A 22,355-nucleotide genomic window follows, 5' to 3' on the forward strand; every position below is an offset into this window, starting at 1 on the left:
CAAATCTCCAACTCCATTTGCAGAAATGCTGCCCCAAACGTTCAAGGAACCTCCACCATGCTTCACTGTTGCCTGCAGACACTCATTATTGCACCGCTCTCCAGCCCTTCGACGAACAAACTGCCTTCTGCTACAGCCAAATCTATATTACTAAACCACAGTTTAATATATGCATGGACGGCGGACGCACCGACGCGCATGCGCACTGCGTCGCAGCACCCCAGAGTCAAACCCAGCGGCTTCCCAGAGTCGGTAGGTGGCGCCCGAACAACACAACCTGTGAGCTCAATGATTTGCAATACAAAACCAAGCCAGTAGTTCCCAGAGTCAGTGCGTGGCGCCCAAACACCACAACCTGTAAACTACACCTGCTCTAATCCACTGTGCCAGCAGTCAGTGTGTGTAAGTTGGAGTATGCTTCCTAACAGTAAACGACTTCTACCTAACGACACAGCCACAGAACAACAAAGACGAGACCGCATGGATAAAAACAATACATGGAGGCTCCTATGACGCGCTTCAGACACACCAGAAGCAAAGACATCACGGCTCCACAATGAAAGAGCTCAACTAATGGAAATACAAAACGAGCCCGCATGGATAAACACAATGAACGAACGCACCCACAACGCGCTTCTGACACAGCAGAGGCAAAGGAGTCACGGCTCCAAATGGAAGGAGCTCAACGATTAGTAATACAAACACGAACCTGTATGGCTACGACCTGTAAATGAGCCCGTATGGATAAAAACAATGAACGAAGGCGCCCACACAAAGAAACCGCTTTAGTACAAATATGTTTATTTAATTAAATGAAAACTTTACCATGGCTATGACCTGTGAACTAAACCTGAGGTAAAGCGTGAATGCCAGGTTGTACACCCGCCCGAACGTGACCGCCCAAACCACCACATATACCATCCATCCATCCATTTTCCAACCCGCTGAATCCGAACACAGGGTCACGGGGGTCTGCTGGAGCCAATCCCAGCCAACACAGGGCACAAGGCAGGAACCAAATCCCGGGCAGGGTGCCAACCCACCACAGGACACACACAAACACACCCACACACCAAGCACACACTAGGGCCAATTTAGAATCGCCAATCCACCTAACCTGCATGTCTTTGGACTGTGGGAGGAAACCGGAGCGCCCGGAGGAAACCCACTCAGACACGGGGAGAACATGCAAACTCCACGCAGGGAGGACCTGGGAAGCGAACCCAGGTCCCCAGGTCTCCCAACTGCGAGGCAGCAGCGCTACCCACTGTGCCACCGTGCCGCCCACCACATATACCACGTTCGTTTAGTAATGTAGCCCTCCATGCCCGGATCTGCCGCCATGGTCACTTCAGCACACGAATCCACCGCCGTCAGCAACCGACCTCTCACTGACGACACAGCCATAGAAAAACAAAAAAGAAACTGCATGGATAAAAACAATAAACGAAGGTGCCTACAACTGAGTCACAGCTCCAAAAAGAAACCGCTTTAGTACAAATATGTTTATTTCATTAAATGAACTTTCCCAGGACGCACTCACCCTCCATGATATTTCATCCCTCCAAGTATCGGAGGGAACAGAAAGTGATTGCCATTCTTGGATTTGCGATTCTTTCGAGAATCGCGGGCTTGCTGGTATTTCAAATTTTGACTCATCAGTCCAGAGTACCTGCTGCCATTTTTCTGCACCCCAGTTCCTATGTTTCGTGCATACTTGAGTCGCTTGGCCTTGTTTCCACGTCGGAGGTATGGCTTTTTGGCTGCAATTCTTCCATGAAGACCACTTCTGGCCAGACTTCTCCAGACGGTAGATGGGTGTACCTGGGTCCCACTGGTTTCTGCCAGTTCTGAGCTGATGGCACTGCTGGACATCTTCCAATTTCGAAGGGTAATAAGCTTGATGTGTCTTTCATCTGCTGCACTAAGTTTCCTTGGCCGACCACTGCGTCTACGATCCTCAACGTTGCCTGTTTCTTTGTGCTTCTTCAAAAAGAGCTTGAACAGCACATCTTAAAGATTTCAAAGCAGACTGGGGTGTCGTCTTGGAGAGACCTTGCTGATGCAGTATAACTACCTTGTGTCTTGTTGCTGTGCTCAATCTGGCCATGACATGAAACTGTCTTCCACAACCTCACCTTGGTAGCAGAGTTTGGCTGTTCCTCACCCAGTTTTAAGCCTCCTACACAGCTGTTTCTGTTTCAGTTAATGACTGTGTTTCAACCTACATGTGACATTGATGATCATTAGCACCTGTTTGGTATAATTGGTTGATCATACACCTGACTATAATCCTACAAAATCCCTGACTTTGTGCAAGTGTACCTATAAGAATTGATGCTGGTTTGAAGGCAAAAGGTAGTAACACCAAATATTGATTTGATTTAGATTTTTCTTTTGTTCGCTCACTTTGCATTTTGTAAATTGATAACAATAAACAATCATTATTTATATTTCTGAAAGCATTCTTTGTTTACAGCATTTTTTCACACCTGCCTAAAACTTTTGCACAATACTGTACTGTATATTTTATATATATATATATATATATATATATATATATATATATATATATATATATATATATATATATACTGTGGCACCTGGCTGGGGTTTATGACTGGCCGGGATGCCCAGGAGGACCGGAGGAGGGCTTGTGCCTCCTCCAGCACACGAGGGGGGAAGAGGAGCAGGGACACCCGGAGTCCTTCCGGTTGCGCAGCTGGCACTTCCGCCGCAGAGGGGAGTGTCGATGGAAGAGTGTCGGGAAGCACCTGGAGTCCATCCGGGGTGTCTAAAAGGAGCCATCTCTCTCCAGTCAATGGCAAGAGTCGGGTGGAAGTAGGACGGAGGTCAGAGGAGAGGAGTGGAGGCGGACCAGAGACTAAAGGCATTGTGTTGTGTGGCCAAGGACTTAAGGGGTGATTGGTGCTGCGGCACTGGGTATTGTGCACTTGAACCTTGTACATAATGTATAATAAACGTGTGTGTGGTGAAACCATCGTGTCTACCTATCTGTGTCCGGGCTGCGCCCGACAATGGCATCCCAGATGGGACTCTCTGCCTGCTACAAGGCAGGGACCCCAAAAAAATCATTTTGTGGGCAGTCCGGAGCAGCAGGTTAGCCCACACACGTGCGCACAACCCCACGAGAGCGAATCATCTCATGGACCGCCACCAGTCCACCAAACGGCCATATTCCCCTGGTGCGGGGAGACAATCAAGGACGATGCCGGAGTGCAGCGGGCTTCAGCAGGCACACTGTCGCTGAGGACGTCTGGAACGGCAGCACGGCGCCACGGAGAGACGAAACCCAGGAGTTAAGTGCCCTGCCCAACGGTGATCAGCCCTGCGGGGGCAAACTTACCTTCTGTGTTGCAGGCAGGGACTGCCCGGGTCTGCGTCAGTGGCAACGGCATGCCGATCCTCAGGCTGTCATCGGGGCAGAGGTGGCAGCACGCGATGCTAAGAGGAAGGAGACGCTGCAGCTCGACGGGCCGCAGCAGCTGCTCGGCGCCTCAGAGGCACGTCGCCGCACCAGGAGAAAAAGAAACAGAGCCAAAATGGCCGAGGACCGGAAGTCCCTCCCCGGGACAGGCTCGGGATTGGGCGGTGTGTCTTGCGTGTCCGCCGATGATTGGATGGAGGCGGGCCCAAGGAATGTCCATCCCGGGCCGAGGAAGGACCCGACGGGGCCTGTGGGAAGGCCCCTCAGAGAGCAGCTGGCGGATATGCCTGACGAAAAGGTAAGGCAACCGCCGACTGACAATCTGTGCTTGCTAGCGGCTCTGCGTGAGTTGGAGGAGTGCCTCCAGCCTACTGAGTCGCTATTCCAGGTGGTACGAGTCCTCTGTAGAGGACTGAAGGAGCTGGAGGTGAGGGTGGCCGCGTTCGTTATGACACTGCGACAGTGGGCGGATCGGTGTGGCGCTGGAGTCTTCAGCCGGAGGAACACGGCGGGGAAGGTAAGTGAGACCATCCCCGTAAAGGAAAAGGGAGATCCCACCACAGGGGCCCGTGACATTTGTGATCGGAAACGTGTCGGTGGGTCTCCAACAGTGGACGCGGCGGTGCAGGCTGTTCACAAGATGAGGGGAGCAACAGCGAGAGGGCAGACAGGACAGGGGCTGACGAGTGCCCTGGGTCCTAGAGCCCGAAGCCCCAAGCCTGCGACAGTCTCCTGTCGGTCTTGGTGGACGCAGACGGGAACGGGTCTGTGCATTTGTCATGTGCAGACTCAAACTGCCGTGGCATCCAAGAGTGATAGGAGGAATTGATGGGTGAATGCTGGTTCCTCCGACAGGAAGGGGCATGCAGCTGGGTGCGCACGTCCAGAGAAGGGCCACTCCCCAAAGTCAGCGGAGAAAAAAGGAATGCAGGCAGTCCCGTCAGTGTCGTCACCTGGAGGAACACGGAACCCGCGGAGGGGGTGCCAAACAGGCAAGTTCCAGGGTCCCAGTCAGAGGGGGGAACGCTGCCAGCCAGGGAAGGGTGTCCAGGCAGCGGCTCTGCCCCCTTGTTTCTGTGTGTTGCAGGACTGGACCCGGGACGAGCAGTAGCACCTGCTTCGTGGAAAGCTGGCCCTCATCGGACGGACTGTCTGGCAGGACGACACTTCGCTGGCGATGGGGCAACCCCACAACTGGCGGAGGCTACAAAGGCGCGAACGGCGCAGAACAGAGGGACGCGAAGACCTCAGAGAGGGTGCCGAAGAAGAGAGTTCCAGGGTGCCAGATTGGACCCTGGACAAAAAGTAGGACTCACTTCGGGGTTGAACCATCCTCACAGATTGTGTCGCTCAGACCAATGGGTCTTCGCTGGTGATGGGGTGATGGGGCACTGTGGCACCTGGCTGGGGTTTATGCCTGGCCAGGATGCCCAGGAGGACCAGAGGAGGGCTTGTGCTTCCTGCAGAACACGAGGGGGCGACCGCCCTGGTTGCTTTGGGGGCGCCCCAATGCCTGGAAGTGCTGGGGGGGAAGAGGATCAGGGACCCCCGGAGTCCTTCCGGTTGCACAGCCGGCACTTCCGCCACACAGGGGAGTGTCGACGGAAGAGTGTCGGGAAGCACCTGGAGTCCATCCGGGGTGTATAAAAGGGGCCGCCTCCCTCCAGTCAATGGCAAGAGTTGGGTGGAAGTAGGATGGAGCTCAGAGGAGAGGAGTGGAGGCAGACCAGAGACTGAAGGCATTGTGTTGTGTGGCCAAGGACTTAAGGGGTGATTGGTGCTGCGGCACTGGTTATTGTGCACTTGAACCTTGTACATAATGTATAATAAACGTGTGTGTGGTGAAACCATCTTGTCTACTTATCTGTGTCTGGGCTGCGCCCCACAATATATTATATATATATATATATATATATATATATAGTCATATGAAAATGTTTGGGAACCCCTCTTAATTCTTTGGATTTTTGTTTATCATTGGTTGAGCTTTCAAAGTGACATTAGGTTTATTGGATTAACAGAAAATATGCAATATGCATCATAACAAAATTAGACAGGTGCATAAATATGGGCACCCCAAAAGAGATATTACATAAATACTTACTTGAGCCTCCTTTTACAAATATAACAGCCTCTAAACGCCTCCTATAGCTTTTGATGAATGTCTGGATTCTGGATGGAGGTATTTTTGACCATTCTTCCATACAAAATCTCTCCAGTTCAGTTAAATTTGATGGCTGCCGAGCATGGACAGCCTGCTTCAAATCATCCCATAGATTCTCGATGATATTCAAGTCAGGGGTCTGTGACGGCCATTCCAGAACATTGTACTTCTCCCTCTGCATGAATGCCTTTGTAGATTTCAAACTGTGTTTTGGGTCATTGTCTTGTTGGAATATCCAACCCCTGCATAACTTCAACTTTTAGCTCAGTCCACTGCCACCCGACTCCAGCTCCCGAGTTGTGGCAACTATCTCCTTTTATAGAGGATCCGGAAGTGCGCCACCTGTTTCCTGATTAGCTTCCGGCTGCACTTCCGGGTGAGACGGCAGTCCTGCACAGGAGGGCTCAGCTGTTCCCCATATGCCCCCAATAGTGTTCATGAGCCACAGCAGGGTTGGATGTCCCTGCTCTGTGGCAGCGTAGCAAACCCAGAGGGCTGTCTGTTACAATATTTATACACCCACATATATATACAGTATATATTTATCTATGCATTTATTTTTTTAAAGATCTTCTGTACAAAGCCATATGACAACTAAAGTTCTATCTACCTATCTATCTGTGTTGCATGCTACATATGTTTTTTATTAATTTATTTTTTAAATTGTATTTTTGGAAACTGTTCTGAGGACATATGGAAGTAAGAATTTCATTGTCCTCACAGGTGGCGCAGTGGTAGTGCTGCTGCTTTGCAGTAAGGAGACTGTGGAAGATTGTGGGTTCGCTTCCCGGTTCCTCCCTGTGTGGATAGCGCTTTGAGTACTGAGAAAAGCGCTATATAAATACAATGAATTATTATTATTATTGTGCTACTTACTCATAACAATAAAGTAGACTTGACTAGTGTCACAGTCCAAAAGTTTGTTTTAAAAATATTTAGTAAAAGTTAAAGGCAAATAATGCACACAAGAACAAAGAAGAAAATAGTTATACACATAGAATAAAAGGCAAAAAAAAGGAAAAATGTATCTTCTATAAACTTAGCTTTTCTTGAAAAACTTTAATTATTTCTATACTTAAAGGTTCTTAATTTCTTCTTCTGTGTGCCTTAAGCGTACAGTATGATACTTAAATAAACAAGTTTTCTTTACGTGTTACTTCACACATTCAAAGAGCCCGTAGGCCATCAAGCACGGTCACATGCACCAGCACGATCACGAGCATGGTTAAAAACTGTATGCCTCTACACCTTACACATGGCAAGGCTGTCACTAACTGAAGAATGATGTTTACTCAAAGCTGTTAGAAATGGCAAGAATATACCAATTCAATTCTACTTATGGGGGTTATAGGAACCTCCCATAGATTATGCATTGTCATCTAGTAAAATATTCATGAATCTTATAGAACTAGGAAAATGGATCTTACAACTAGGATTTCTAACAGAAGGATGATAAGAGATGCCATGCTCCTAAGTATTGATTACAGGGAGGTGATGTCACTTGGACTGCAAGCCACAAGTGTACACATGGAGCTGTAAGAATTTATTTACTGCATAACAGCTTGATTTACACCTTCTACCATAGTCTTAGTTGTAACAAATAAACATCACCATGGCTTATCCTGACTGTAATATCAAAGATTGCTTTAACAGAGTGCTGGCAGTAGAACTGCTCAATCTACTGAGTTTGTCCTTTCTTTTGAGATTTCTAATCACATACAATCCACATGGAAACAGGGGAGGAGGTCATGAAGAAGGAATAGCTGACCGTAATGTACACACCTCTTGGGACCCATGCCTCCATGGTGCCAAATGAAATAGACAACCATGATGCCAGCTGGCAGATTAATAACAGGAGGCACGAAGGCCATATCTATGCATGAGAGGGAACACACGTGACTGACCAGGGAAGGGAAGACTTCTTAAATCAGTCTTTAAAGACTCAAGGCTGCTTTCATTTATACTGGAAATTTAGGGACATTAATTTGTCTTAGATCACCAAATATAAAGGAACCTCAAATAAAACAAAGTTAATTTTCTGAAAAAAAAAAAAAAAAATAAAATTCTCAGTCCAATTCTGAGATCCTGTTAGCCCTTTTAGCCCTTGGTGAAGCAGCAGCCCAATGAAGGACACACTGGGCCAAATTACTGTTTTTAATTAACATGTTTTTGGGATGTAGGGGCTCAGTCAACTATGGAGTATTAACTTTCATTTTAGACACTTTAAAGCAGGTGGCACCTTGTAACAGACTGTTGCCAAATCATCCAATTGGTGCCAGCATAGACTCTGGATACCCACAATCCTGATCTAAATGAGCGAACTACAAAATGGATGAATAGTAGGAGACGTTTTACTATCAGGTCTATTAACTGTGTGCATTGCAGCTTGTAAAACAAAACTATTGTGACAATTAGTTAAAAGGTAAGGTTTTTAGAAGCAAAATTCTCCAGTTAACAAGATAGATCAAAATAAGAAAATGACTCTCTTCAAAGCAGTCCAGCCCTGTTAAACACTTCAGCATAAATACAAGACAGGAGACTTTCAGGCCGTAACTCAGAGTTGAGCTGAGAAAAATGAAAAAAAAAAAAAAAAAAAAGGTGGCATGCTTCAAAGGGAAGAAGCCATCAAGGCGCCTGCTGACACTTCACAACTGGTGGAAATGTTCCCAGCTGACTGGCACATTTTCCCTACACCTTGTTCACCGACTTTCACAGGCTCTTAAAAGTTGAAGTGGTTCAGTGTGCACCCAAGCATGCCAGCAAGTGAGTGAGTGAGTGAGCTGGATTTGTGTTAATGATTTTGTTAGGCTTATAGCCTTCTGTGTAAGCACAAGGGTTCAACATTGTCAGTGATAGCAAAGACAAGAGCACAGCTAGACAGAAATATAACCTGCAGTGTACCGATGACTCCAGGAGGACAGAACTGAAAACAAATAGTACAATAAACTTTGCTAAGTTCATTAAACAGGAGAAAGGATAACAAACAGAAAGTCACAGTGCAGCACCATAGATCTTCAGGCATATGTAACCTTTTTGAATGAAACAGATAGGATTAACAGGGTCCATATAAAGCTAATGTCACATTATGCAACTTCTAGTTATGGGACATGGCAGACTAGCGACTGCAGTTGTTGATCTTGTTGCTGGACCAAGTCAGTTTAAACGACTGAAAATTGCTGGCTATGTAACATTTACTGACCTTCCAGTTCAGTTGTGCTTGCCACTTTTTATGGCAGCCAATAACATATTGCCTGACACAGCCAACGCTCTATAAAGGGTTAACAGGTATGGCGAGTTCAGCTGCAGCCTTGTCCCTTTTTGTTTCTTTTTCCATTTTGTTGTGCTATATAAAATGCGAGACATCAGACAGACAAGCTTCTCTTCTCTTTGTAAGGTGCAAAACACCTACGTTCTTATTCCTTATTGATGCATTATGCTGTATGACTTGCACTTCTGGATGGGTATTCATTGCTTGTTCACAAAGTCAACTAAACTATGACTAAAGAAAAAAATCAAACCTGTTTGTTTTTATCGGAAGGAGTTGTAGACTAGTTAGATTAAGTCGCTGGGTATGTCATGTTAGGCTTCTGGATTCTCAAGCACATGCTGTCAAATGCCTCCGACTCCCTAAGATTATGTATACGATGGGCTACGACTGCAACTGACTGGAAAAGTAGCGTAATGTGACACAACGTTAAGGGAACAACTACACAATGGTAGAAATTCCAGGAAACAGAAACAAAAAACAAGTGGTGCCACTTTCATTTAAAAAGTACACTTTCATTCACGTTCTGACAAAGCTATATACATTTACAAATGTAACAGATAAGGCCACACAATAGCACAGTGCTTCATGGTACTGGCTCCACAGTCCTGGGTTCAAGCCCTGGCTAAGCCACTGTCTGTGTGGAGTATACAGGTTCGGTCTGGGTCTGCATGAGACTTTCTCCAGCAATCTGGTTTTCATTTCATATTTGAAGATACTTATTGCATTAACTTGGTGCTGTAAATTGGCCCAGCATGACGGAATATAAGTGTGTGCACTCTGCTCCACTTGTGCTCCATTCAGGCTTGGCTCCTGCGTTGGGTCCGATGCTGCTGGGATAATCTCCAGTCCTGAAGTGGTTTAAACTGGGATGAATAAACAAGAACATATAAACCCACCACACAATGTGCACACATGAATATGTTGTATAAAAGTCAAAATCTAGTTGGGCATTTTACGATATACCAGTGTTTCCTAACCTTTTTCTGTGGGGCACATTTTCTGTAACCAAAAACATCACAAGTCAGAACAACTATTTTACTAACCACAAACTCATCATATCACATATACCTGCTCAACTGTCCTAAGGGGCAGGACTAGCAGAGAAGCCCATCCATCCATCCATCCATTTTCCAACCCGCTGAATCCGAACACAGGGTCACGAGGGTCTGCTGGAGCCAATCCCAGCCAACACAGGGCACAAGGCAGGAACCAATCCTGGGCAGGGTGCCAACCCACCGCAGTGTCACACACAAACACACCCACACACCAAGGACACACTAGGGCCAATTTAGAATCGCCAATCCACCTAACCTGCATGTCTTTGGACTGTGGGAGGAAACCGGAGCGCCTGGAGGAAACCCACGCAGACACGGGGAGAACATGCAAACTCCACGCAGGGAGGACCCAGGAAGCGAACCCAGGTCCCCAGGTCTCCCAACTGCGAGGCAGCAGCGCTACCCACTGCGCCACCGTGCCGCCAGCAGAGAAGCCAGTAATAAAAAAAAGGAGCTCCAAGATCAGCACTCGCAGGCACAGAACTTCGTGAGTACTTTTGTGGCATCTCCCAGCTGCTTTGTCCACCACTCTCTGCTTCAGAGGCAATTTGCACAGTTTGTCCACTATCAACTGGCCCTGTGAGACGTGCTGGTGATCATAAACCCAGGAAGATGGATTCTATCCACCAGGAGGCATATCCAAAGTGCTATAAGTGCTGTGACTGCAACATAGCAGGGGTTTGTCCCTCTCAGGTTCTGACCCAAGTGCACTACATTATTATTTCCACAGCACACCTGGGTAGCTCTCACGGTGCGCCTCTGTGCCATAGCACACTGGTTGAAAACCACTACTGTATACTACTGTGCCTTGTACCATGTTAGAATAATACCTTGGTCTGACACTGGGTCGGTCAGTGCTGATGTCACTGATTCATTCTGCTGCACAGCAAACCAAGCGTACCTGCAGAACCAGGGTTGCTACTTGGTGTGTATCGGTAAGCCTGAGGCCAAATGGAAAATCCTGTATAACACCTTACTTAATTTAACTTTGGAGCACAAATAAACATAAAACAGTAGTGCTTTTGTGAAGAGACAAACGAATAAAATCCTGCACAACCTGTTGTCATCATTGGGAATTAGTCAAATCTGACTGACATTTTTCAATTTCATTTTAAAATATGTAGCCCACAATATGCAAATTATCAACAAGACCTGTATCAGTACACACACACAACAGTGCAGTGCACAACACAACTGAAGGCTTTGCAGCATTGCCACATATAAGGTTTTAATTTTTGTATAGTTATGCCTGTTCGGTCATTTTTAAATGACAGTAACAACAGTGGTAGCTCAGATACCTGATTTCTACAGTACATATGGGGTCTGTGTCTTTAAACAGGTTTGCACAGATGTGGAGGGGCTTGTGGGATTTGTAATTTGTAGTTGAAGACATTATACATATAAAACCAGAAAAGAAGGATGTGGGGGGACTTTTTGACTTTTCCATTTTCCACCAACTTTATCATTGGCGAGTACCCAAAAACCCTTTATGAACTGGATGTTTGCAGTGGAGGAGGATTTTGTATGGCCATGGGATACAGGGGATGGCGGTGGGTATGTTTTCTCCCATTCCTGTCTGCAACTGATCTTTGTGAAGAGACTTATCTCAGAAGATCATTCACCTTCTGGACTCTGGTGGTAGGACTGTGTTCATTATCCTTTTTTTCCTGAAAACAGTTTACAAAAGGGGATGATTTCACCACATTTTTCCTTCTGTTAACCATTATTTGCACTCCAGAATCCACACTTTTCACTTACAATAAAGATTTCTTTGGAACTGTAAATATCATCAGGAGGCTTGTTTGTGGCATTTGTTTTGTATTTTTGTCATTACCTTTCTTTTCTGTGTTTGTAAATACTTAAAATACATTACTGGTTCAAAGTTTTAGAACACCTCAGTCTTTTTTCCAAATTTAATCAGATGAAATGCAATGGATAACCTAAAATGGTGAAAAGGTCAGGAGTAAACTCCCAGAGGTTTAAAATTAAAGATTACATTAGGAAAAAACAAACAAAAAATAAATAAATTTCAGAATATTACAAATGGGCCTTCTTCAGGGAACAACTGACAAGGTTACAACCTACTGATGTTCTGCAGCAATTTAAGTCAATTAAGCCTTGCAAGTTGAAACAAACAATTTGCACAAGTGTCCCAACTTCTGCTGATTACTTTAAAAACCTCTGTCTGTCTTAAAGCAGAGTTAGAACAGACTGTGTTACTGTGTTACAATATTTTAGTGATAATGGCAAGAAATCGACAATTAAAAAATGAAATGCAACAGAGCATTATAAAGTGTAGGCCTTTTATGTAGAGAAATTGAAAAATTTAAAAATGCTCCAACTATCAAAAATGTTCACCCAATTTGCAAATGCACCCAAATGTCACGTCATGTATAACTTTATATAATGAGCAAGTTATGAGATTTGACTTAGGATTACGATGTTAATATTTAGCAGATGTCTTCTTATTCCTAACGGAGCAAGTAGGACTTCATTTGGGCTTTGACCAAGACTGTACATAATAATTCTCTCTCAGTTTATCACAATGCCCTATCTATCTATCTATCTATCTATCTATCTATCTATCTATCTATCTATCTATCTATCTATCTATCTATCTATCTATCTATCTATCTATCTATCTATCTATCTATCTATCTCAGTGCATTTCACATCCACTTGTTTACCTGACACATCTGTTTATCACACAAGAAACCTCAGCAGCCAGCTAACTTGTCATGCCAAGCACTGATAGCACTGTAAAAATGTCAGGATCTCAAAATTAAGCCAATATTTGGTAGTTTGCAAATGTATAATTAGAATAAAAAAAGCAACAGTACATGTATAAACATCAAAACATCCAGGAGTAAATATCAGAAATCAGATTTTACAATGAATCTTATTCATTGTAAAACAAATTAGAAATTTTCCAGGAAATCAGTCTATTCTGTCTTCCTCATAGACTCCTAGTGTTACTGGGAAACTGCTTTGCACAAGCTTTTCTGGTGTAGATTTTGCAGGTGTTAATTTCCATAAACAGTTGACATCTAAAATTCTTGGCAGTTGCCCTTCATGTTTATTTTAATTTGAAAATCTTGGCAGTTGTGTTTCCATGTTGTTCATTTGCCATGGCAGCCTGATTTTCTGACTACTACTACTACTGGTCTCATTGATTTGGCACTCACCTAATGAACACATCACGATACTGAAGATACTTTAGGCTGTCTGACTTGCTTGATAATGTTATATTTAATTTATTTCAAAGAAACAGAAATCTGTCAGCAGTCCATAGATGTTTCTGAAGTACCATTATGTGCACTTCTCTCTACCACCCATTTGGTTCTGATCAGTAGAAGTTTGTTGACTCTGCTACAAGTACTGTAGTGAGGTAATACTGACAACTGTCAACTTTTATATGTGAAAAGTGTGAATATTAGTTTGGCCAAATCCACTGAAAATGTAACTATTACCATTAGAACTTTGTTACATTTCCAACACTTTCTAAGATCTGCTGTCTCCATCTTAGGCATGTTGCTGTTGAAAGAGTGTGAGGCTTTACATTTCTTGGAGTGACTGTAACTGATGAACTAAAGTGGGAACAACACATTTCAGCCCATCAAAAAGGCTCACAAGCATCTCTACTTTGTCAGATGTCTGATGGCAGATTGTATTTCACCTTCTGTTCTTACAAACTTTTACAGATGCACAGTGGAAGGTGGTGAAGGTGGCATTACTGGTACTGAGCTGCCTTCTGTTCAGGACATGCTGATTTGGAAAGATAAACAGGGAAAGTAAGACTTCAGCCGTAGCCACTTGTCCACCTTTTGGCAAATAGTACAGGACCTTTGGCACGCACACTGATAGATTCTGGGACAGTTTGAACAGACAGGTCAAAAGGTTGCTGAGCAGTCAATGAAACGGCCAAATACTGTGTACATACTGTATATACAGTATATGTTACATGCTATGTATACTTTCTATTTATTTATTTATTTACTAAATGTGTTACAGTTGGGCAAGAGTTATATTGTTGGTTAATCAGATGTATCAGAAGTATTATGCACTAGGTAACTAAGCTCTTCTTGGTATACAATATTTATATAATATTTTAACCAATGGCTAATATTATTGGCTGGCAGTGTGTTGCAGTGGTTAAAGCTTTGAACCAAGTACTTCAAATCATGAGACTGCTGGCTCAAATCCTGCGGCTGGCACTGTGTGACCATGAGCAAGTCACTTCGCCTGCCTGTGCTCCAGATGGAAAAATAAAAGAAACGTAATCAATTGTATCTACAATACTGTAAGTTGACTAGGATAAATGTATCAGTCAAATAAGTAATAATTGTATTATTAGGTCATCGCAACTGAACATTATTGTCCATGAGTAAAACATTTCAGTCATAGACCAATTCATGCCTTTTCCTACTAACTTGGCTTTTGATGATGGACATTGTAATAAAACACAGTTTTACAGGAAAATATACAGTATTCATTTGAATTGAAACAGGTAATTAGCTCTGTTCCCTCCAAGCTGTGGCTGTGCACCTTTTTCTGGTTGCCTAACAACACTTTTAAACTGCCAAGCTGCTGTTATCACACCGCTCGCTCCACTTCTCACGTGGCATTTTTAAAGAGCCGTGCAGTTGTTATGTTGTCTTTCACCCTCTGCTCACAAAAGTCTACAAGTCAAATGGTTGTTGTTTATGTGTTGGTACTTTGCAGTGCTCGAAACACATACAAGGTCAACAAAGTGGAATGTATAACCAAAACAAGAGCTGGTACGCATTTAAGAGTGCAGGAAGTCAGCAGCAGAAAACAGTGCTTGCTAACTACTGAGTTTTACATCTTCATTGAGTTTGCCAAACTTTCTCTTTCCATTTCATAACATGATGACGTCTTTTTTTTCCTGTCCAGGACCCTATTGGTTACTGCTGGTATTTGTGTGGCCCGTCAATCACTTCTGCTAGGTCCTTCATATGCATAAAGCACAATCTCAGCAGAGCACCAAGCAAGTAAGTTAGCATAATATTAATAAACATCGACAAAAAAGTTAGCAAAAAAAAAAAAAAAATAATAAAAAAAAAAAACACATAGGCCGGCTAATTTTCTTTTTTCTATAGCATCACCAACTTTCAATCAAATCTGTCAAGACATTTTTGAGTTCTTGGGATATTTAGTTTTCAGAATGGGTTTTCACCCTTACATATTGATATTTCAAAATGTCCTTTCTTAATGGATGCCCTACTTGTACAATCATTTCAGCTGTTTAATCCAAATTGAAGAAGTATTTTTATTGATGAGTAAATAAATCAACCAGTCAGTCAGTCAACTTTGCATTATATTAATAGAGATTTTTCGTATTGTATTTTTGTGAACTGTTCTGAAGAGACATGTAAGTAAGAATTGCATGGTACTATGTGCATATAACAAATAAAGTTGACTTGCCTTGACTATTACAAAATTAAAGTAGTTTCTTAATGCACAGATTGAATAAAAGCTAGCACATCCATTTTTAAGAAAATAGATCAACTATTACAATGCTTTATTGTCTGGCTATTCAAATTGTTCTCTACAGATAATTTAAACCTTCAACTAGAACTAAGAAAAACAACTTCAGTGTTTTAAATCCCTCTGCTGACATCAAGGAGAAACAGATGATTTTAAAATTTTCTGACATACATAGTCAAAAATAGTTTTGGCTCCAACAAACTTCACCAAACGTATTAATTTCTGTAGCAGCCACATCATTTAAGTTAATTTTAATGATACATTTTCCTTAGGCTTCTTAGCTTGGACTTGAATATAATATAGCTTAACATAGATAATGGAAGATTCAGTTTATCCCACTATAAGTTACTGAAAATGGAATGTTCATAATCTTAACTCTGTGTGACAGTAGAATAGCCCATAGATTGAAGTTAGACAGCTAGAAAGAAACATGAGCAGTCAGACAGATTGATATTCAGGGCATACAGGTTTCTGACCATTGAATAGAATAATGCATAGAAACCTTAAGGAATGTAACCAAAACATTTAAGCAGAATATCATAAGTTTCCCTTTTCCCCTTTCTCTTTTGCAAGCATTATTAACTTGTTTCTTTATTTTTTGTGTGAACTGTTTATTTGAATTTCACTGAAATCTTTAAAAATGAAGGGACTTGGACTGTGGAGTATTTTTGTATGGCGAGTCATACTAGTGCTAGAATGCCAATCTCATAGCAGCATTTGAACTGTTTTGAACCATTTGTAAATCTTTGTGAAATGCAGCTACAATGCCTACAACTTCAGGGTCTACACTGCAATTATGAGAAGCAGGTCTTCATAAACTTTTCTAGTTTCCAACCAGAACTTTGAAATGCAACTTTTCCAAATCACATAATAGATCTGTGCATGAGAGACTATTGTATCACAAACCAGCAACATAAATTGATACACATCTTATAGCTAATAGAAATATCACTCCATAATATTCCCCAATATTCCACAGGCAATATACAACTACTACTACTGCCCTCTACTGTTTTAATAAAGAACTTATGATTATTATTTGTGGTAATTATCTGTACTAACCAGCAAGGTCTTTACTAGGTATAGTTTTTCTGCCTAAAATACATACGGCATTAAAAGAAATGATGGTGCATGAAGTCCATACCTAAGCATTCTTTCCAACGTAGTATAACGTTGGAAATTTACAGTAGGTTTGATCTTACACTCATAAGTTTAAAGAAAAAACACATTGATGTTAAAAATTACCCAAGCATTACACTCTCAGCACATACCAGAATGCTTTCCATGTAGAAATTCCTGCTCCGTGAAGTGGTAAACTCACTGCTAGTCCTTCTGGGAAATTCTGAATACCAATTCCCAAGGCAAGATTCCTACAAAAGAAAAAAAAAAGTAATTTAGAAGAAATTCTTGAAATTGTCTCCCATCATAATGTCAAACAATGTTGAATGTGTTTTCAACAGTCAAAAAGATGGTTTTCTAGATATCTGTTAGTTCACATTTTGTAAATGTCTGTCACCATTTAGGCAGACCATTTGAATCCAATGTGAGGAGTCTATGGTTCTACAGTTAGAGAAACAGAAGGTAAAGTGAGGTGCTGGAAGGTCTGCAGTGGAGCCGGAATTCAGGCAGTGTGATGTTATTGGACTCCTTCAAGTATAAACACCAAGAATGTCAGTTCAGATTCCTGCCTGTGACTCTGTGACCCTTAACAAGTTGCTTAACCTGCCTAGGCTTCAACTGTAAAAGATGTGTATGTGTAAGCAAGAACAGCAGACAATAATTGAAACAAACAGCTAAAACACATTTGTCACAAAACACAATACATTTGAGATAATCATCTTTTCATGGCGTTTTGTAGTCATAACAGTGCAATACGTTAATACAAATATATTGATTTAAACATCAAGCTAAATTAAAAACAGAGAACTGAATCAGAAAAAGTGTCCAATTATTAATGTCTTCTTTGGCTGATGCATTTTGGAATATACAGTACTTTCATTCTTCAGGGCCAGATAGACAAACACACTTTAAAGGCAGTAAACCACGTAAACACCTTGTTGACACTATCATAAACAAATTTAAGTTACAGTCAATACTCATCTGAAGTATTCTAAGAATTGCAAGTTTTTAATTTGAATGTGACACATCACTGAAAAAAATGAGAAAATTCACTGGGTGGTAGAACAGCTTCCCTCATGAGACACTGCCCACCTGCATTTGAGGAGTCTATGCTGTGCTAAAGTGTGCAAGAACATGGGCAGCATTATAGCGCCTCTTCTCTGCATCCTGGCGGTCGGGGAAAGGTGTGAGGCAGCAGCGTCTGAGAGAGTAGCCACTATTAACCGGCACATGTAATGGTAAGATTACTGTTGCAATGAATAGTGCAGGCCATTTGAAAAACTGAGGGTTCAGCCAGTTATCTTACGAACAAGCCTGCCACCATGTACAGCAATGTCACATCTGCCAAAGCTATTTTGCTGAAAATGAATGCATCATGGATTGACCAAGGTCATCGGGCCACAACATTTGTCAGTCTCATCACAGACGTTGTGTGATAATGAAACTATTTTGGTTATCAATTGCTGCTTCATTCTCGCTAGGTGCCCTTACTGAAATATGAATGCAGTGCAGTGCTCTGATTACGTTAGAAGAACCAGGCACTTTAAGCAAAAACCTATTATGTTTTATGTATGTGCATTCATACCAAACAAAAACTGGATGTAGTGCCTCATCGGATGGATAATAAAGTCCAGCACAAAGGGCATGATGGAGTGAAGCTTGGCTGAGATATTCTGACATGTCAGGCAGTTCCCTGAGAAGTGACAACAGGCAGCCAATATAAACTGTCGAACGACTAAAAATGTTCTTACTGCAAAAACATAGCATTGGCCCTCTTAAAGGGAGCTAGAATCATATTTGCCATTTTTGAGGTTTAGTATGTTTGTCACATCAATGTGCATTACAATAATGACATGGTTACTGAATTATTATACAAATTTAGTAATCATTTTACTGATTTTTATTGAATTTCCCTTCTTGATCAGGGATGTCATTATTATCCAGTTTCTCTAAAATGATGTGTACGGATGGGTCAGAGTTTCAAAGTTTTATTTTATAAATCTGGACTTTTGCACGGAAAGTTGTGCACTCACATTTCAGACACTTTTTTGTGCATCCGTAAGTTTTATAAATCTTTAAGATGACAAGAAGCAGACATCAAGTCAGAGAAATGCCTTTTGCCAACACATTGGAAGTTAAGTGGCAGTCAGCCATTGCCCAGCAAATAATCAGTATGACAGTTACCAGAAGATACTACACAAGATACAGTATATAGCCTGATATGAAGTTTTCTTTATTTGATCTTATCCTGTACCTTAAAGGTATGACTTCCTCTGCTTTTAAAGTTAACAGGAACTATGGGATCAGCTCCAAAAGATGACTTCACTCACTACTTTTACCTTCTTCTGTCACCACAAGGACAATGAATGGCCATTGTTTTTGCCCACTCAAACTCATGTGCTGTTATGCTTGGCAAGAAGCATGCATTTCCATTTAGTTGTTCTCTTCTGGCAAAGTCAGACTGAATATTTCAATGCCTCCCCACAAAGTCACCATTTTATAATTCCCATTGTTTTACAATTGTTCCTATGGAAACCACACAAACAATGGACTTTTTACATTTAGGTCTGAGAGCAGTTCACATGTACAGGCCAGACATACTGTATGTGATATAAAGTTTATAAAGTCTGTTTCAGCTTGAAGTTACTAAGCATGTCAAAAGGACACAGCAGTGAATCGTGTATTCAATTCAAGAAGTCATTTGGACTAATGGAGTTTCAAGCATAAGTCCTGAACTGAAAAAGCATGAGACCAAGAATTTTGGGTTGTATTCCAAGTTCTCTGAGTGCACAGACACAACTTTTCAATGACACCAGAGTTTTAGACACACCACGACCATGCAAAAACATTGAGAACCCAAACCATGGATCATTTTTAGCAAAGTACTTAACATGCTTTTGGTCTTAAATAGTGTTCCCACAAACAATAAACCTTGGATTCGCTGCATGCAAATGAAATTTGATTCTCTTCCATGTGCTAGGAAGCAGCAATTAGTATAAAGCAACATCTTCCGAAAGGCCATACTATAACATGACTGACATTTCCCCACACTAAAAACAGGAAAATGAGAAGATGAAAGGAGAAAAAGGACTCGCATACGAAATATGAATAGCCTTGAACATGGAACATTTGTTTTCAAAACTTCTTTTGAAATCTGTGTTTATACACACATTTCTCAAAGCAGACTTAACCACAATAATGGCATAGTGAAAAACTGCTGACTTCAGACAACCACATTCTTGATGTCTTAAAAAGGTGCAGGATCAGCTACAGTCATTATTCATTTGCTGGTTGTTGAGTTGTTGCATATCTGCACAAAATAATCAAGCTAAATTTTTACATTTACTATTATAGATTAACCAAATTCACTAAAACATTAATACACTTACCAAAACTTCAAAGGTTGCCCTACAATTCATTCATTCATTTGTCAAAACAGTATACAGCAAATAATTTTTTCCTTATAAACAAAGTGTTTCATTAATGTGTAATTATAATTATAATAAAGTCTGTAAATGATCCGAGTTTAACTTTGTCTGAAAAACATTGAAAGAATTAGGTGCAAACTGTGGAAACAATGCATACATAAAACTGTTCATTCTTCTTTTTTGGATGTATGAACTTTAGATAGCTGTAAACTTTGTGTGCAGTTTAGAAGAAACTTCTCATTCAGAAAAAAGATCAAAATGTTTGGGTAAACATGGTGTTGTGTACAATTTATGAGGCCAATAAGCATAACTATTACAGAAAAATATCTATCCATCTTTAACTAACTTAATGAAGCAGCACTGGTCAAATGGTGGGAACCAATCTTAGCCAGTGAGCCACCTTTAAGCAATGCACACTCAAACACATAAACCTAATGCTGACTTGACTATCATCTTCAAATTCTGGTCTCTGTGCTTGGAAGAATGCAAAAGGAAATGAGCACCCCAAGATTTCATTCCCCACTACATACAACAAAACCCAAAGGCTTCATTTATTTTACACCATATTTCCAATAAAAAAGGCACATGTATTTTGTCATGACTCTGACTAAAAGCATCTATTCACATTACTCTTGCTGTAAGAAAATACTGACATTCCAACTGCATGACTACAGACATGTCTGTTACATTCTTTCTCAAAAATTGATCCTTGTATTGCAGCCAAGAGACTGAGGGGCTATGGCTGATGAGCAGGCAGTGAGGTGATGCAGCTCTACACTTCCAGGTTTAGGCCCTGACTCAGACACTATACTGTATGTGCTTGTTTTGCAGGCACTCCCTGTGTCTGAGTGGGCTTCCTTCCAGGTATTCTGTTCCCATCTTCCAAAAACCTGCTCCTTAGGCAAACTGATGACTTTAAATCAGCCCGTGTGAGTGTGTGTTACTGTCTTCTTTGATGAACTAGCCAACACGGCAGTGCTGTTTTCTGTCTTGATGAGCTTCAGACACCTGCAACACTGAATTCAACTGAACAAATTTGAGAATAGATTGTGGAAATTTACATTGTGTTTTTTTTATTTCAGTAGATGGCTTTAAATAAAACAACATACAAATCAAAGTACACTCCTCTCTTTTTCTCTATAAAAATAAAGCACTGACAAATTAGGCAAGCATGTCCCTAAACTACTTTGTGTAGAAGAGCATGGCATGCTTAATGATTATGGCTTATGGATCTCGTTGCCTTTAGGATGTCATATTACACAAGGAGAAACTGCAGGAGATCACAGATCACATGACTATCTCATGGTGCTTTGGCATTGATTCTAATTTCCAGTTGTGCAATAAAAGTATCATGAGCTCAGCACATTTTGGCAGTCAATCACAGTGGATCATCTTTTTTTTCTTTCGCAACTCCATTGAGTTACAACAGTAAGACGATGAATAGATATTTTTGTGGGCACTAATGTTCCATTAGCTTCTCTTTGGCTTGTACTGGTCCAGAATACTCATTTTCACTGGTGTAGACTACCTCAGGAATTTACCAGTACAAAATGATTTTGATAACAATGTGGAAACAATTAAACAGAATATTAACAGATTGTCTTAGCAGGGAGACTCAATACTGTCAAGATGAACATTCTTGCTACGGTCCTATTTCTATTTCAGAATATCCTTATATACACCAACAAATCGATGTTTCAGAAACTAGACTCAATAATAACTTTATTTATCTTGAATTTGTGACAATTATAACCTCACTTATCTGAAAATCGAGACATCTACCCAATCAAAAGACAACTCTACAAAGACCTAAAGCAGAAGGTGGCATGGCACTACCTAACTTTCAATTTTATTATTGGCCAGCAAATATACACACTATAAAGACCTGAGAATTGGCACAAATCACTAAATTTACACCAGCCTGGTCAGCAATGGAAATTAAATCTTGCTCTGCATTTTTATATGCCCTGCTTGGTGTCCCAGTTAATACTAATAATCCAGTCATCCACCAATCACTCAGAATATGGAACAAATTAGGATCCATTTCAAAGCAGAGGAGCTTTTATATGTTGCTCCTCTACATTATAATCACCTTTTTCAGCTTCCTGAAACCTATACAGTATTTAATCTTTGGAAAACTCTTGGGATTAAGACACTTAGAGAACATATAGATAACATAATTGCATCTTAAATATATTATTATTATTATGCTTTGCAATTTTTCCACTATTTTCAAATTAGAAATTTTCTTAAAAGAAACTTACCCAATTTTTCACACTTCCAAACTATTTCTATGCCAGAGGCAATACTAATTAGTTTTGGAGATTCAGACAGCGCCAAAATAATTTATAAAAACATCTCAAGC

General features: G+C 41.4%; 1 protein-coding gene across 2 annotated transcripts in view; it reads right to left on the minus strand.

The window, feature by feature from the left end:
• LOC114665083 (zinc transporter ZIP11-like) overlaps positions 1-22,355 on the minus strand; it is a 1,034,136-nt gene that overhangs the window by 22,206 nt on the left and 989,575 nt on the right. For both annotated transcript variants that reach the window (XM_051936341.1, XM_051936342.1), the window contains one exon: positions 16,715-16,813. In XM_051936341.1, the coding sequence (XP_051792301.1) occupies positions 16,715-16,813 (99 nt within the window). The remainder of the gene's footprint in view (positions 1-16,714; positions 16,814-22,355) is intronic.

The sequence above is a fragment of the Erpetoichthys calabaricus genome, chromosome 14 (genome assembly GCF_900747795.2).
Source record: "Erpetoichthys calabaricus chromosome 14, fErpCal1.3, whole genome shotgun sequence".
Classification (NCBI taxonomy): domain Eukaryota; kingdom Metazoa; phylum Chordata; class Cladistia; order Polypteriformes; family Polypteridae; genus Erpetoichthys; species Erpetoichthys calabaricus.